Source organism: Dermochelys coriacea, chromosome 5 (assembly GCF_009764565.3).
Source record: "Dermochelys coriacea isolate rDerCor1 chromosome 5, rDerCor1.pri.v4, whole genome shotgun sequence".
In the NCBI taxonomy this organism is placed as follows: Eukaryota; Metazoa; Chordata; order Testudines; family Dermochelyidae; genus Dermochelys; species Dermochelys coriacea.
In genome coordinates this window covers 39655829-39672056 of record NC_050072.1, presented here as the reverse complement: position 1 = coordinate 39672056, position 16228 = coordinate 39655829, and the positions used below count along the sequence as shown (strand labels likewise).

The 16228-nt window shown below is 42.3% G+C and overlaps 1 protein-coding gene across 1 annotated transcript in view; it reads right to left on the bottom strand.

Moving 5' to 3' along the window:
- NDUFAF2 (NADH:ubiquinone oxidoreductase complex assembly factor 2) overlaps positions 1-16228 on the bottom strand; it is a 137240-nt gene that overhangs the window by 21113 nt on the left and 99899 nt on the right. The window contains exon 3 of the mRNA XM_038401331.2: positions 8393-8433. Within this exon, the coding sequence (XP_038257259.1) occupies positions 8393-8433 (41 nt within the window). The remainder of the gene's footprint in view (positions 1-8392; positions 8434-16228) is intronic.

Below are 16228 nucleotides of genomic sequence, written 5' to 3'. Positions count from 1 at the left end.
AGCTTCCCCCCAATATTTGTTTCCCTGGGCTTTTTTCCAAAATCCAGATCAGGGCAGCAGCCTCCATTGCACTGGATGGAACTGCAGTAGGGAGATATGCTCAACCAAGACCAAGTGCAGCATTTCAGAAGGGATGATGCACTGCTTATTTGGGGAGTATGACTTACAGTAACCCAGGCATCACCAGGACATAAACCAAGCACTGGTACTGACCACTATCCAGGTAACAGGGTACTGAACTAGATAAATCTTAGGCTGGATTCAGTCAGGCCCTTACTTCCTAAGAAGCTCCAAACTGAGGAGTCTAGAAGCTGAAGGTCCAGTATATCTACGATTAAAGTTATCCCTGGAAAACTCGCATGATGGAGATGAGGATAGAACAGTTCCAGTTCCTCACTCAAGTACCCATTTGATGCAACTGGAAACTGGCTTAAGTAGGAAGTACACCAACAAAAAAGAAAGACTGCTTTAAAAGCAAAAACACCCAAACAAAGCACACAAAACCAGAAAACTGACTTAGAAAGGATAGAGAGGATGTAAAATGCTGTGAAACTTGAGAAAAACATGCAAGCCTGAGTGATCACCAAAGCACTGTGAGGTCTTAAGAGTTACTTGCCAACTGCAGTCAAAAAGAAAATGAATTTAGGATGCAGGAAGCAGCCTAAAGTATTAATTGTGAGATGCCCATAAGACTCTTATGGATGCCTCAGTGTCTAAGAGCTTTAAATTTTACATGCCCGGCGGTGCAATGGAAACATGAGCCCATGAGAAAGACCCTGAAGGATTTTTTGAAAATATCATCTTGTTTTGTCCCTTTATAATTAAGTCTTAAAAATCCAATAGATAACTTATGGGAGTTGAGACCATGAAGAGTGCCAGCTTTCAGCCTGGAGTAGATTTTACAGCCAAAAGGGAAACCGTCAGAACAGGGGTCTATAACTGATAACCTGCATAGCATTAATTACAATGTTGTTTACCAGCGGCACTATTTAAAAGTTAAGTCAGATAATGCCTTGAAATACTGGAGGGAAAGATCACAAAAATTAGGAATGGAGGACTAGAAGGGACTTCAAGAGGTCATCTGGTCCATCCCTCCCATGCTGAGGCAGGATTAAATAAACAGACTGTTGCTGACAGATATTTGTCTAACCTGTTCCTAAAATTCTTCAGTGATGGACAGGCCCTTCCCTACGAGGAAGGGCCCAGGACACAGGTACTGAGTTTCTTTCTGCCAGGGGTGCTTCCCCTAGCTCCGCCCAGGCCCTAGCCCCACTCCGCCCCTTCCCCCAAGGCCCCAGCCCGCCTCTTTCCTGCGCAGTTCCACCCCCTCCCCCAAGTGCACAGCACCCTAGCTCCTCTCCTCTCCCCTCCCAGACAGCGCCTCCAGATGCTGTGAAACAGCTGATCAGCGGTAGGCACTGGGAGGGAGGGGGAGGTTGGTGGGGGGCTCTTCCCCACCCCACGTCTCACCTCCCCATCCGCCTACTCATGAAGCGCGGGGGCCCCCAAAGCACATGGCCCAGGGCGATCGCCCCCATTTGCTGTACCCTAGGGACGGCTCTGGTGATGGGGATTCTACAGCTTTCTTAAGTAACCTGTTCCTTAACTATTCTTATAGTGAGGAAAATTTTCCTAATATTTAAATCTCCCTTGCTACAAATTAGGCCCATTACTTCTTTTCCCTACTCTTGGTGGACATGGAGAACAACTGAAGAGAAATCTTTTATCATGAATACAACCTTACCCCCATAGTACTGTCATATTAATTTAGATGAAATATATGGGCTAACTGTGTTAATATAACTTAGTTATTGTTTAACATTAAACAGTGTTATACAAAGTTTGGTGTATAGAGATTGTTTGTTTAGTATTTTGGCATACGTTTTAAAAATTTTTTTTATTAAATATAAAGAAAAGAAGGAAAAACACTTAAAATATTTGAAATGTATAGTATTAAACAAGGCTTAATTTAACAATTATTTTTGAGTTTTTAGAAAAAATCTCCCTTGTTTGACAGTTTTTAAGATATTAAAGAGGTTAACAACTGGTTTCTGGAGGGAAGAGAACAAGTTAGTTGAGGTGGGCTGAAACTGTTAAAGTCTGATTTTGTTTAACGTGGCATTTGGGATTTAGATGGAGCTGGGAGAGGTGGTGATGTTAAAGCTTAAGAACTTATTTCATTTGTTGATAAAAACAAAACTTTGCTACTGTTATATGTTTGTGAAATATTTAAGAACAAACTAACTTTTATTACTTTTTTGGTTCTACATCCTGAATGGGTAAAGATGGCAAAAACTTCCCCCTCCTTTTCTGCTTACACTGTTAAAGTTGTACATTTACACAAACCATGAAAATATTATGCAGCAGTGGTTATGCTTGCTCACTTGGGAGGAAAAAAAACAAACACAACACTTCATTTTTATCACAGTCATCAAAAAGTTATTTTGCAACCACATTTGCAACACCCAGAGGTGGTAAAAATGACAAGGGAGAGGGGAAAAAATATTGCAAAAATAAAACAATTAGAAAAATTATCAAAAAGTTTGGTGTTGCAAAAGACGTTGGTTTTGGTGGTTTGAGATTTAATTTACCGTTAATGCAGTAGCATCCCCAAATTAAGATGTCATTTGGTTAATGAGGGTTATTTAAGAGGTCATTTATAAAAAATTGTTTAGCAACTTAACCTTTCATAATTTAACACTTCACTTTTATAATTTTTTTGCTTTTTAAATATTTGTATTGAACTTAAAATTACTAATTACAGAAAGTACAAACTTTAAGAAAAAATGAAACAAACCTTTGCTAAAAAAATTTAATAACTTTATAACAATTGTAAACCCTTCTTTTAAAATAAAAAATTAACTTTTTTGCATGCTCATTTTAAACAAGCTTAACACATCAAAGAATTTTAAAAATAAATTTTTGTTTTAAATCTTGAAAACAATTTCCTGTTTGCCAGTATGCTAGCTTCTGAATATGTATTAACCCTTTAGGCCCCACGATGGGTGCCTATCAATTTAGATGGAATATATGGCCAAAGGTGTTAACATTAATGCTGGACAGTGACTGAGTAAACAGTGTTAAACAAGGCCCAGGGTTTAGTATACAGCAGGGATCTACAACCTCTGGCCTGTGGCCTGCCAGGGTAAGCCCCTTGGTGGGCAGGGCCAGTTTGTTTACCTGCTGCGTCCGCAGGTTCGGCCGATTGCAGCTCCTACTGGCTACGGTTTGCTGCTCCAGGCCAATGGAGGCTGCGGGAAGCGGCGCAGGCTGAGGGATGTGCTGGCCGAACCTGCGGACATGGCAGGTAAACAAACTGGCCCTGCCCACCAGGGGGCTTACCCTGGCAGGCCACAGGCCAAAGGTTGTAGATCCCTGCTGTATACTAAACCCTGGGCCTTGTTTAACACTGTTTACTCAGTCACTGTCCAACATTAATGTTAACACCTTTGGCTTACCCTGGCAGGCTGCATGCCAAAGGTTGCCGATCCCTGGTATACAAAGATCTTAGTCTGCTTAGACCATGGCAAACACATTAAACATCCTTTTAACTTTTTATTAACGATAAAGAAAAGGAGGGAAAACAGTTAAAAAAATTTAAATATACAATATTAAATAGGCTTTTATTAAAAAAAACAAGAAAGTTCTTTGTTCCTTTTCCTATTAACTGGAAAAAGAGTCTTTAGAAGGAAAATCTCCTTGTCTGACAGTTTGCTAGAGGATATTAAAGATGTTAATAAGTGTCCTTTGGAGAAAGAGAGAAGAAGTTAGTTGAGATGGGCTGGAGCTGTTAAAGTACAATCCCATTTTATTTCAGGTGGTGTTTGGGATTTAGCCAGCACCAGTAGAAGTGGCAATGTCATCTGGGTCCCTCTCTCTGGCCTGGTCTAGTCAGGATCTCTCTCAGGATCAGTATGACAAAACTGCAGGGTCCAGGAAGGAGGCAGGGGTGGCAGCTATGACGGTGAAGATTGCGCCAGTAGTCCCCATCTGTTCTTCTGATTCCCCACCTCCCCAACCAAATCATCTTTCTGTAAGGACCAAAAATGGAGTGGAGTGGGTTGAATGGTCCATTCCCTCACTATTCGGTCCACCAATTAAGCCTAGTATTTGACACACTCATTTTGGTTCTCTAATTTTTGGACTCACATTTTCTTATTTACCATAATCTCAACACCGTCCAGGAGTTATAGCAATAGGCTGCTTTTTTTTTTTTTTTTTTTTAAAGACTAATTTAGGTTTTTGTCTGGTTTTGTTGCATCTGTTCCTATTTACATTTGTTATTATAGGTTATTGTGACATCATATGAACTTAGACTCACTTTTTATAGTTGAACTCACAATCAGGGTAAATCTGTAGGCCCAACAGTATAACAGTACTCTACCAGTATATCTAAAGACAACTTTTGGTAACCCATCAGTAATTTAGGGCAGCCCAAACACTTATCAGATAAGCTGATTTGCACGTAAAGTTATAATTTACCAGATCTCCTTTGACAGAATAGCACTTGATTGAAAGTTGCAACTTCTGTAGACTTTAAAATATTTAGATTAATTTGGACTATAAATTCCTCAGGACAGGGACTTGTCTTTTATTTGTCTGGAAAGGTCCATGCTCACCTCTGGTGCCTGTATACATAGTTAAGAGATGGGCACTGTCTAATCTTGGAATGTTCCAAGATATTTATTCATTCATCCCTTGTTCTGCTGGTAAAGGTTTAATTTATTATGTCTTTTATAATAGTTGAGGAACATTTCAGTTTAACTGTAACTTTCTCTGAACAGACTATATATGTCCATACATACATAATGTGTTACTGTCTTTAGGATGCAATGATATAGCTATTGAGGGCAGATCCTTTGGTGGTATAAATTGATGTATATGTTGATTTACAGCAGCTGAGGATATGGCCCAAAGTCTCTAAATGGAGTCTCATTACCATAGACCACCATATTCTTAACAGCAGATAACTTTGCAAATGAATGCAGACCACGCTGTGTTTTATCACCAATCTTATAAATGAGTTAAGGAGGAGATCTGGTATATTTCAAGTTGGAATAAAATCAAAAGGCAACCAACTGTGGCTCAGCATCCCAGAGGGTTACTTTGTAAAACCCCAGGTTCTGAACCACTGACATTCTTTCTATTACTGCCCAGATTAGACATAATTGACAGAAGAAAAATATTCTTGGGTTTTGACTTGCCAAACAAACGGGGTGTTGTTCTAAGTAATTGTCCTCCAAAAAAGGGGAAAAAAGGGAAATAAAAAGAACTCAAAGTACATGAAGTACCTTAAAGCTGAACAAGTAGCTGTCCAATAGAAATTATTATTGCAGGATTCCACTGTAAGAAAAACTAAATCTAGTGACAACACCAACAGATGAATATCAATTAAATTTCTTGTATGTTACAGCCCATAAGGGATTGAGTTAAAGCATTATGATGAAGATCTATTGAGTGTATGGTGACAAAAGTAAAGGGGGGACTGAAGAATGAAAAGAAGAAAGGTCTTGTTTGTGCTACAAAAATGTGTATCATTTTTGAACCTGGTTCTGAACAATACAGTTAGGTGACTTGATGCTGACCATGGCTTAGTGATCAGTGTAGAGCTGAACAAATCACGTTTCGCAGCACGTCAGTAACTGATTAAACATTGATGTGATGCTGAATGCTATTTTTGCTCGTCTGTGCTGACCACGAAGCCATGGTCAGTATCATGTCACCTAGCTCTGTTGTTCACAACCACCTCAAGTAAAGTTTTGCTGGGTAGATAAGGTCTACGATGAAAAGAGAAAGGGAGACAGAAGGCCAACAGGGCAGAATGGAGGAGGGGAAATGAAGAGAAAGGACAATATATGTTAGAATTGGGGCAGGGGGAAAAAGGGCTAAAGAGAAGGGCAATGGTTAAAACATACAGGAATTCGTCAGGGTACAGCTGTTTCCTACCAAAACAGCTGAGGTAGAGCTCCAGTTCCTTAAGCTTCAGGAAGTGCAGTGTTTGCGCTGTGTCGTGATGCAGTGTCACAAAGTGACATAACAGTGCAACGTCAAGACATGAAACTCAAAATTTGTGCACTCCACAGCCTTCTCACTCCAGGAGAAAGATGTGAGAAAAACAAGATTTGTTACACAACACTTTCAGTATGAAATATGGTCACAAATATTCCCCAATTCCATAGCTGTCAAAGAGCAGTTACCATATCAACATTATTGTCAAAAAGGGAGTATAATACAGAATACAAACCAGCAGAGATATCTAGAGATTACTGTAGATAAAACACTAACGCTATCAGTACATTGTGGGAAAACAAACATTTCTCTGTGTGTGTGTGTGTGTGTGTGTGTGTGTGTGTGTGTGTGTGTGTGTGTGTGAGAGAGAGAGAGAGAGGGAGATGGTGTGTTGTAGTATAAAGACTATCATGGCAAGTGGATTATGTACATCATCCCACCTAAATGCTGAAAAAAATCATTATCCCACACCAATGTGTATTAGTTTCACTTGTATTACATAAAGGGAAAAAAACTACTTTAGGGATTAATTCCAACAAAAAATAACTACTACTCAGATTCCCAGTTTATCATTTCTTCTCTGATAAGGTCAACACACAGCCCTGCAGGTACAGTACTTAAGCTGCTAAATAATTTTTAGAACCTAATAAACCTCATGAAGTTGAAGGCATGAGTACTTCTATGACTCTAAATGCACCATTACTTCCAATAATCCTTCATCCTCCTCAACTCACTTCATCTACAATGTGACATATTTAGGGGTCTAATGATCCAAATGTGCCTCTATAGTTGCTCATCTGCAGGGGATGCTTGCTCCCTGTTCTGAAGGGGTACTGATCACTGCCCCCCCCCCACACCTCCCCATCCAGAAGCAGCCTTAACATCAGTTCCAAAAGAACATGGCTGAACAAACTAATCCTGCTTCTTGGGGGCATAGTCTCAGACTCTACCCAGCCCAACAAGCATGGCAATCTGACTTATGGAAGCGATATTGGGGGTGGGGGACACTCAACATCTTTGAAGTCCCAGTACCACAGGACGTATATTCTCAGCAAGGAAAGAAATACTGACAGGACATCATGATCCAAGTTGACATTTAGCTGATGACCTAAGCTCAGCCAGGGAGAAGAGATAGAGCCCAGTACTGAATACTCCCTCTCTGTCCCCAAAAGCACTTCGACCTATGGAGCCCCAGCAGAAAGAATGGAGAGAGTAGCACTCCCATTTCTTCAGTGACTAGAGAGAGAGAGGGGTCTGAGCAAAGATGTACCCTTTGCACAAGCATTTTTGTTTTAAGGTCCTCAATAGCCTCTGGGACACAGGCTTAACTCCATTAGTTCCACTTATGGGTTTTCTACAGCTCCCATTGCCTGGGTAACTCCAGTGAGGAGTGGAGAAGGGAAAGCAGAAGAAAGACCAATAGAAAGAGTTGCATAGCAGGTGAGAGCTCATTTCTACAATTCTGCACCTCTTGAAAAAATATTGGTGTGTAAAAATGACAGGCTGAGTAGTATCCTGAATAGGTTATCTTAATGTGCAGCCAAGGTGGGTAACCTGCTAGCTTGTGCAGTTCAGGAGGTCACAGATACAGGGCCAGATCCTCAGCTGATGTACATCAACGTAGTGCCACTGAAGTCAATAGAGCTCTACTTCCTGACACAGTCTGTTAGATTGACCCTTTAGTGGTAACTCACTTTTTAGTCTATAGCTTCACTGTTAAATGCCGGATTTTAATAAAACTGCGTGTCAAATTCTGGTTTGTTTTATCTGGTCAAAACAGTCAGAATTGTTCCATTCTTTGCACATTTGTCAGCATGAAAGAGTAAGCAATTTTTCACAGCTTTATTCCATTAGAAAGCACTTTTAAAAAAAAAGTCAGGACTGCAAAAAGCCCATCTCATTAGCATTGTAAAATGTTAATGCAATATCTTTTTCTGTTCTGATGAATATGCTGGCAACTGGCTTTGAAGCATGCATTTTAATGTCAATTGTCAAAAAAAATCATTCTAGGATATAGCGGGTCTGATTTTTTAAAGCAATAATAATAGCCATTTTAGAATTCACTTATTTAGAAGTTTCTGAATGACCACAATTACTTATCCCAACATCACAATGCAACTTAATTCTGATAAATTCTATGTAAGAAACAGATATATATAAACAATGGAGGAATTTCATTTCTACTTCCACACCCTGACATTAACACTGTACTATAAAATTCTAAAAAAGCTTATATCGCTACTGAATATAATTTACATAACACAAAATAGGCAGGCAGCATTATTTACATTCTCTCTCTAAAATGGTTGGACGGATCAGTCCAAGAGAACTAATAGGTCTAGTTAAACTGGATTTACAATTGACAAGGCACTTCAGCTCTTACCTCCATTGTGGGTGGATCCTTTCTTCTTTTTCTAATCCAAGCTGCAAAACATATTAAAATATTTCAAAGAAGGCAAACAGTTCTGACACCTCAGAGATATTATGAATTCACAAAAGGCACAGCCACATACAGCAACAATTTGCAGGAGACTATAATAGCAAATTCCGCAAAAATATAGTATTTAATTTTTAAACAGTTATTTGCCCTTGTCCCAAACCCTAGTCGGTAATATTCACCCCTTCAGTTTAGAGAGCATGAACAAGACCTATGCACTACTTAAATCTTCAAAGAAGGGCTCAAGCCTTTTGTGAAGCTCTCTGCACAACAGTGAATTTCACCCAGAGAAAACAACGGAACGACTCTCCAGCAAAGGGCATGATCAATGGCTTTACACCGCTTTGGAGAGAGGATTCCTGGATATAGCTAAAGCGTTGAAGTCCAAAAATTTAGAAGTTACTGATGAAAATGTGACAAATAGGATGTATGGTGGGATTCTGAAACCCTTACTCATGCTGAGGTAGTACCCTTGCTCTACAAATAATCCCACTGGTGAGTACAAGTAGCAGAATCTGGCCCATTCTGTGGTAGATATGACAATTACAGGGCCAGCTGCACTTCCAACCCCCATCTGGTGTCTCTGAGCACACCTCCACCTGTCCCCCGGCAGGATCAGGCTTTGTGTCTTCAACCCTCCTGGGGTGAAACCACATGATTCTCCCTGGGATGCAGTACCCTGCACATCAAGCATGCTTATCCAAACAGGTATGCCTGTGTTCGGTACCTACAGTTTTTCCCTGAAGAAACTTGGGACCAGTGGATTAGCGACTCAAAATAGCTTTCTTAAAACCAAATATTGTTTATTCTTAACCACTGGAACAAAGCATAACATAAGATAAAAAGTTTTTTTAAAAAAACAATACAAGGACTGAGTGCAAGTCTATCATACATGAAGTCCTACCATCTTTAACATGAAGACCTAGTATGTCTAACTTCACAGACACCCCAACCTCGGGAATCTTAGGGTATGTCTATATTACAATTAAACACCCATGGATGGCCTGGGTCAGCTGACTTGGGCTCGTGGGGCTCAGGCTTCAGGTTGTTTAATTATAGCGTAGACATCCAGGCTCAGGCTGGAGCCCAGGCCTCTCTCACTTGGAAGAGGGTCCCCAAACAGCTAAACTGCAATTAAACAGCCCCGTAGTCTGAGTGCGTTGAGTCCGACTCAGCTGACATGGTCTGCGGGTGTTTCATTGCAGGGTAGACATACCTTAAGTCCCTCAAGGATGTGGTAAGAACTGTCTTTAAAAGCAGACAAAGCTCTTTGTTCTCTCAGCTCACAGCTTGGACCTGATGTCCAAAACCAGTTTGGTGTGCTCTACAGGGTACAACCTAGAGCATCAAAGCAAAAGGCCCGTGCATTATCTCAGGTGTTTTGTAACAATTCCCAAGAGCTTGTTGAGGGATGTCTTATTTCGAGTCATGTTTGTTTCCCAATAGTCCTATTGATTTAATCCAATGTAGTCATTCAGTAAATATTCCAATAACCAGGTCAAAATACAGTATTCAGTAGGGAGTTGCACAATTCATAGCTTCTGTAGGCCAAGTGCACTGCACCCAACAGGAGCTCCTTGCATCAATCCAGTCCCTCCCTCAAGCTCCCTGTATGCCACCCTCCCATCCCTCTCTGTTTCACAGACTCCCTGCAACTCTCCCCGCCCATCCCATGCCTAGAGCTCTGTGTCTCCTCCTCATTCCCCCCTCTGCCACATGCCAGTGGTTTGGGGTGTTTCCCTATCTCCATACCATTGTGCCCCATTCCCTTCCATGGCAAGGGCTGTGTGGCAACCCTATTCCTCTTTTCCACCCCTGGCAGGAACCCTGTGCGTGACCCATTCTCCTCTCTACCCATGCTGAAGTTTCTGTACGGCCCCCTCATACCAGGCTCCTGCATAGTCTCCCCCGGCAAAGGTTGCTGTGTGCCCCCCACCCCATGGCAGGGTCTGGGTTCCCTCCACTCCCATTCCTCCTCACCAGGTCCCTGCCACCCTAAAGTCCCTGCTTTCTACTCCGTATCTCCATTCCACCAACAAAGGTCTCTCTTCCACACCCACCCCAGCCACCCAGTTTCTCCTTGTGCCATACAGTAAGTCCCCTAGAAAATATATAGATGTAATGCTTCCTCTACACCAGGGATGTCAAACTCGAATCAGCAGGAGGGCCACATGAGGACTACTACATTGGCCCGAGAGCCGCATCACTGACACTGCCCCCCCTTGCTGCCCACAGCCCCGCCCTCTACTCCACCCCTTCCATGAGGTCCCACCCCTACCCCACCTCTTCCCACCCATTCCCTGCCCCCATTCCAACCCTTCCCCAAAGTCCCCACCCCAACTCTGCCCCCTCCCTGCCTCTATTCCAACCCCATCCCAAAACCCTTTCCCCTGCCCTGCCCCTTCTCCACCACCTCCCCTGAGTGCGCAGCTCCCCACTCCTCCCCCCTTCCTCCCGCAAACAGCTGTTTGGTGGCAGGAAGCGCCTGGAGGTAGGCAGAGGAGCAGAGACATGGCATGCTGGGGGGAGGGGGAGAGGGGAGCTTGGCGGGCTGCAGGAAATAACTCCGGGGGGTGCGGGGAGCTTGGTAGGCCACAAGAAATAACCCCACAGGCGAGGGCCACGTGTTTGAGACCTCTGCTCTACACGCTAAACACAGTCTCTGGTTTCCCCAACGACACACTTCCCACTGAGGCAGAAACAAGAATCCCAGGGCAAGGCAGCCACAGGTTGCAACTACACAGAGCAGTAGGAAGTTTTGTTACCTCTTTTCTGTACGTTGTTCTTGTTCCTAATAAAGGGTCTATCTGGACTCCACTCTGCTCATCAGGCAGATACTACATAGTACCAGGTGTGGAAGGCACACCATGCTGGAAGACCCAGTGAGAGTTCACATTGTAAAGGCTACCGCAAAGCTCATGCAACTGCAAGTAATTCCCCACCAGCCTAAGAATCTGGGGAAGTTCTGCTTATGCTTGGAAAAGGTTCAGACAGCAATTTGAATGGTATATGAAAGCTACAGGGGCAAATAAACCAGAGAATAAGCAAAAGATTGCTCTGCTCTGAACGGTAGCAGGTACAGAAGCCCTAAATGTACACAATGCATTCTAAACAGGTGGTGGTGGTGGAAGAGAAGAAGGTTTGAAGAAATAATGGAAGTGTTTGAGGATCATTGTGTCCTTAGGGAAAAAAAAATGTTACTTATGAGAGAGATATGTTCAGTATGAGAACACAGAATGAAGATGACACAATAAAGCAGTTTGTCGGGCTTAAAACAAAAAAGTCAGTGTTGTAATATTAAAAAACTCTCATTAAAGATCAGATTGTCCTGTGGATGTAACAGTTACTAGGCAATGGATCTGACGCTAGAAAGGGCAATATGTACATACCAAGCAGCAAAATAAACAGAAACACAAATAAAAAGCTTACAGATAGGCACAGAGCTGATGGCAAAGTACTATAGCTAAACCAGAAAAGGAAAAGCTCACAGAAATTGGCCAAGGACAGAAATATGGAAAGCAGAAAACAAATCCAGTGATGTAGCAACCATGAGTATAGGAAATGCCCAGCTTTCCGGCAAGTATATAGAAACTGCAGTGAACCCAACCATTATGCTAAAATGTGCAGAGAAAGCAGGAAAGGAATTCCTCAAGTGAAGAGGAAGAGCTGTTCTTAAGACAATAATAAAGGCGTCAGAGAACTCAAAAGACTGGGGTAATTAAAATGTTCACAAGTGGCTGGCACGTATGTGACGTCCAAAACAGACATTGGGGCACATGTAAATGGAACAACAGGAAGTGATAGAGAAATGTAAGGAGCACATGAAAGTGGAAAAGTCAAAAGTGTCTGAAAGACTATTCTGAACAAACAATTCCAGTGGTGGGTGAGTGCACTCTGACACAAATGTAATGGGAAAATGATAAAACAAGAATTTGTGGTCGTATGCAGAGGGAAGCAAACAAAGTGTCTTGGGCCTTCCCACATGTAAGGTGCTTGGTCTTATAAGAGGATGTATGCCTGAAAGACAACATAGAACCAGCTATGAATGTATTAATCATTTCATATGAAGATTTATTCACAGGAGATGAGTAAAGAGAAGATGCAAAACCTGTAGTACATGCTACACAAAATGTTCCTCAAGCTTTAAGAAAGAGGCTAGACTAGGAGCCGCAAGCCAAATGGTATCATCTGGAGAATAGAACAACGTACAGCCCGAGTTCACACTTTAGTAACTGTATAGAAAAAAGGAGGGGTACTATGACTGTATATGGACCAACCCTCAGGCATTAAACTAAAAAATAAGGGTACACTTCCACTTACCCACAAGAAATGAACTGTTGTCCCAGATGGCAGGAGCCAAATTCTTCAGCAAATTAGATGCATCAGCTGGATGTTGGCAGATCTCTTGGACACAGAGCTCAAATATCTGCACTTTCAACACACCATTTGGTAGATACTGCTTCCTAAGACTGCTTTTCAGAATATGTTCAACTCCAGAAGTATTTTGCCATGCAACAAGCCAGATGCTAGAGGGCCTAGCAAGCATGAAAGGGTACACTGATGACATGATTTAGAGCAGCACTTCCACTGAAAATCAGGAAATACCAAACCGTTCTCGAAATTGCGAGAGCTAGTAACCTTAATGTGACCAAATGTCAATTTCAAACAATGGTGGTAATATATTTGGGAGAGAGACTCACCTCAAAAAGAATTTTGTCTGATGAATCAAAGATTAAGGCAGTATTGAACATGTTGAGATCTGAAGATCAAAAAGGGATTCAAATGTTGCTAGGCAAACATTTATGTCAGCAAATACATACTTTATTATACAGCTTGCACAACTCATCTAAGATACCTCCCTCACAAGATCATTGTGACAGGGCGTACTCGCCTCTCATGAGCACTTCCTGTCGGCTAGGTATGAACCTGCATTCGCCCTCTGCTCGTGGTGCTCCTGTCAGCTGTTGCCTGAGTCAGATGTGTCTTCAATGGCTCAGCCCTCCAGCTAAGTCACACAATGTCTAAAATGGATGAACCCCTTCTGGGAAAACAAAGGTCCAAAAAGGACTATCACTGTGCCCTTGTTGGTATCTGTGGCCCCCCACTGGGCTAGCTGCAAGTCTGGCTTGCCCTGGTATAGAGCAGTGCTCCCAGGGCTTTCTCCCAGAAGACTCTTTGCCCTTGCTCTCCTTCAAGTTCACCCTCCTTCTGGAGTGACAAAGTCCAACAAATGGTTGGCTCTCTGCAGGGTCTTCAGCCCCATCCCTGAGCCCTTTAAATACCAACCCTGTGCTTGGGCTTCTAAACGAAACTTGTCCCCTTCTTGGGGCTTTGGCCAATATGCCAGTGGTTGGGGGGGGCACCCAGGCTCGTCCACTATGCCAGGTCCCAACCCAGGGACCTTATAAACAGCAGCTATGTACTGATTCCATTAATAACTGATCCTGCTCTGTTCCCTGGGCTGCTTCCTACGCAGCCCCCTCCTCTTCTCCCTTACTTCAGGGCTGAAGTTCTTAAACTCCTCTTCTTCCTCCCCAAATGCCAATGCCACCAGAACCCATCTTCTGGTTCTCCCTTGAGCTCCAGCAAGGATCACACTTTCTTACTCCTCTGGTCCAAGACAGGAATTAACCTGCTCAGGCCCTGCACCTCCTTTTATCTGAGCCTGCTGCGTTCTGATTGGCTGCTTCCCTTCAGTCTCTATAGGCAGGCCTGGAGGACTCAACTTCACTGGGGTTAGGTGTGGTAGGACCACAAGGCCTCCAGCAGGGGGCCTCAACGGGTCTGATATACCACGTCTCAGTCATCAAATGGGTATGGATACTAAAGCATGAAAGAGTTCAATTATTTAAAACATACTCTGACATCAGCTCCAGTGCTGCAATTTTTTGACCCACTGTAGGACATCAAATTCTCTACAGATGCATTGAAAAAAGGGCTTGAAGTTGTCCTATTACCATGTCATCAAACTGATTGGTTGCAAGTCTCGTATGCATTTAGCACTACGACAGCAACAGACGTATGCACAAACTGAAAAAGAAACGCCAGGTATGGTGTACAAAATGTCACAATTCCTTCTATGGTAGAAGCTTCAAAGCAGAAACTGATCACAAACCACTGATTGCACTACACAAAGGGGACTTGAAGAAACATCACCAAGAATACAGTGACTGCTTTTGAAAATACAGAAGTATGAATTCATAGATTCCAAGCTCAGAAGGAACCTTAGTGATCACTTAGTCTGACTTCCTGTAGAACATAGGCCACAGAACTTGCCCAAAATAATTCCTAGAGCATATTTTTAAATCAAGAATGGATGTTTTCCTAAAAATAGTCTGTGATGAAGAATTCACCATGACCCTTGGTAAACTGTTCCAATGATTAATTACCCTCACTGTTAAAAATGTACGCCTTATTTCCAGTCTCAAGTGGTCTAGCTTCAACTTCCTGCCACTGGAGCGTTAAGCAAAATAGATAGACTCAAGAAGATCAATCAATCACTGTCAGGAATCCTTTAATCGTTCTCGTGGCTCTTCTCTGAACTCTCTCCAACGTATTGACATCCTTCTTGAATTGTGGGCACCAGAACTAGACACAGTATTCCAGGAGCAGTCACACCAGTGCCAAATACATAGAGAAAAAATAACCTCTCTAGTCCTACTCAGGATTCCCTTGCTCATGAATCTCAAGATTGCATTAACTTTTTTGGCCACAGCATCACACTGGGAGCTCACGATCAGCTGATTAGCCATCACGACCCCCAAATCTTTTTCAGAGTCACTGCTCTCAAGAGAAAATCCCTCATCTTGTAAGTATGCCCTACATTCTTTGTTCCTAGATGTACACATTTATATTTAGCCTACTAAAATGCATATTTTGCTCACGCCCCGTTTACCAAGCAACCCAGATCACTCTGAATCAGTGATCAATCCTTTTCATTATTTATCACTCCCCAATTTGTGTGTCATCTGGAAACTTTATCAGTGATGGTTTGTAGTAGACACCAACTAATACTCCTCTTGTGCTTTATCTGTTAAGACATTGAACCATAAGCATTCAATAGCATTTTCTTTTGAGTCATAAGTGACTCAGAAACAAGTATTGTGATGTTCTACATACTGTGTCACTATCCTTCCCCTTTTGCCTACTTGATCCTTCCTAAATAGGTTATAACCATTGATTTTAACTTCATAATTGTGCAAATCCCACAGGTTTGAGTAATACCAATTAGACCAAATTTATGTTCATAAATGAGCATTTCCAATTTCTCATTTGTTACACAGGCTCCTAGTTTTGGCATATAGGATAGTCAAGAATTTCTTCTGTTCATGTCCTTTGGTTCCTTGATTACTTTTGTTCTCAACATCTCAATTTTGTGCTGAGTGTTCATATCATCCCTCTTTTTACCCTTCCATTTTGTTATTACTTTTACTACCACCTGATTACTCTAGCCAGTCTGTCCGCAAGGAAATTGGTCCCTCTTATAATTAGGTGGAGGACATCCAAACTACACAGTCCCCTCTCCCCACAGCAAAGTGGACCAATGTTCCACAAAACCAAAACCCCTTACTCTACACCAATTTTAGCCAGTGGTTCATTTCTATAATCTTTTACCTTCTGTCTTCCGTTGCTCATGTGACAGGAAGGGTCTCAGAAGATCATCTGGACATTCTTCTTCATCACACTTCTGAGTTCCCTAAAGTCATCTGCTATCGGCAAGATATCCCACGCTGCAGTATCATTAGTGCCAATATGAACCATCACCACTGGATCCTTGCCCAA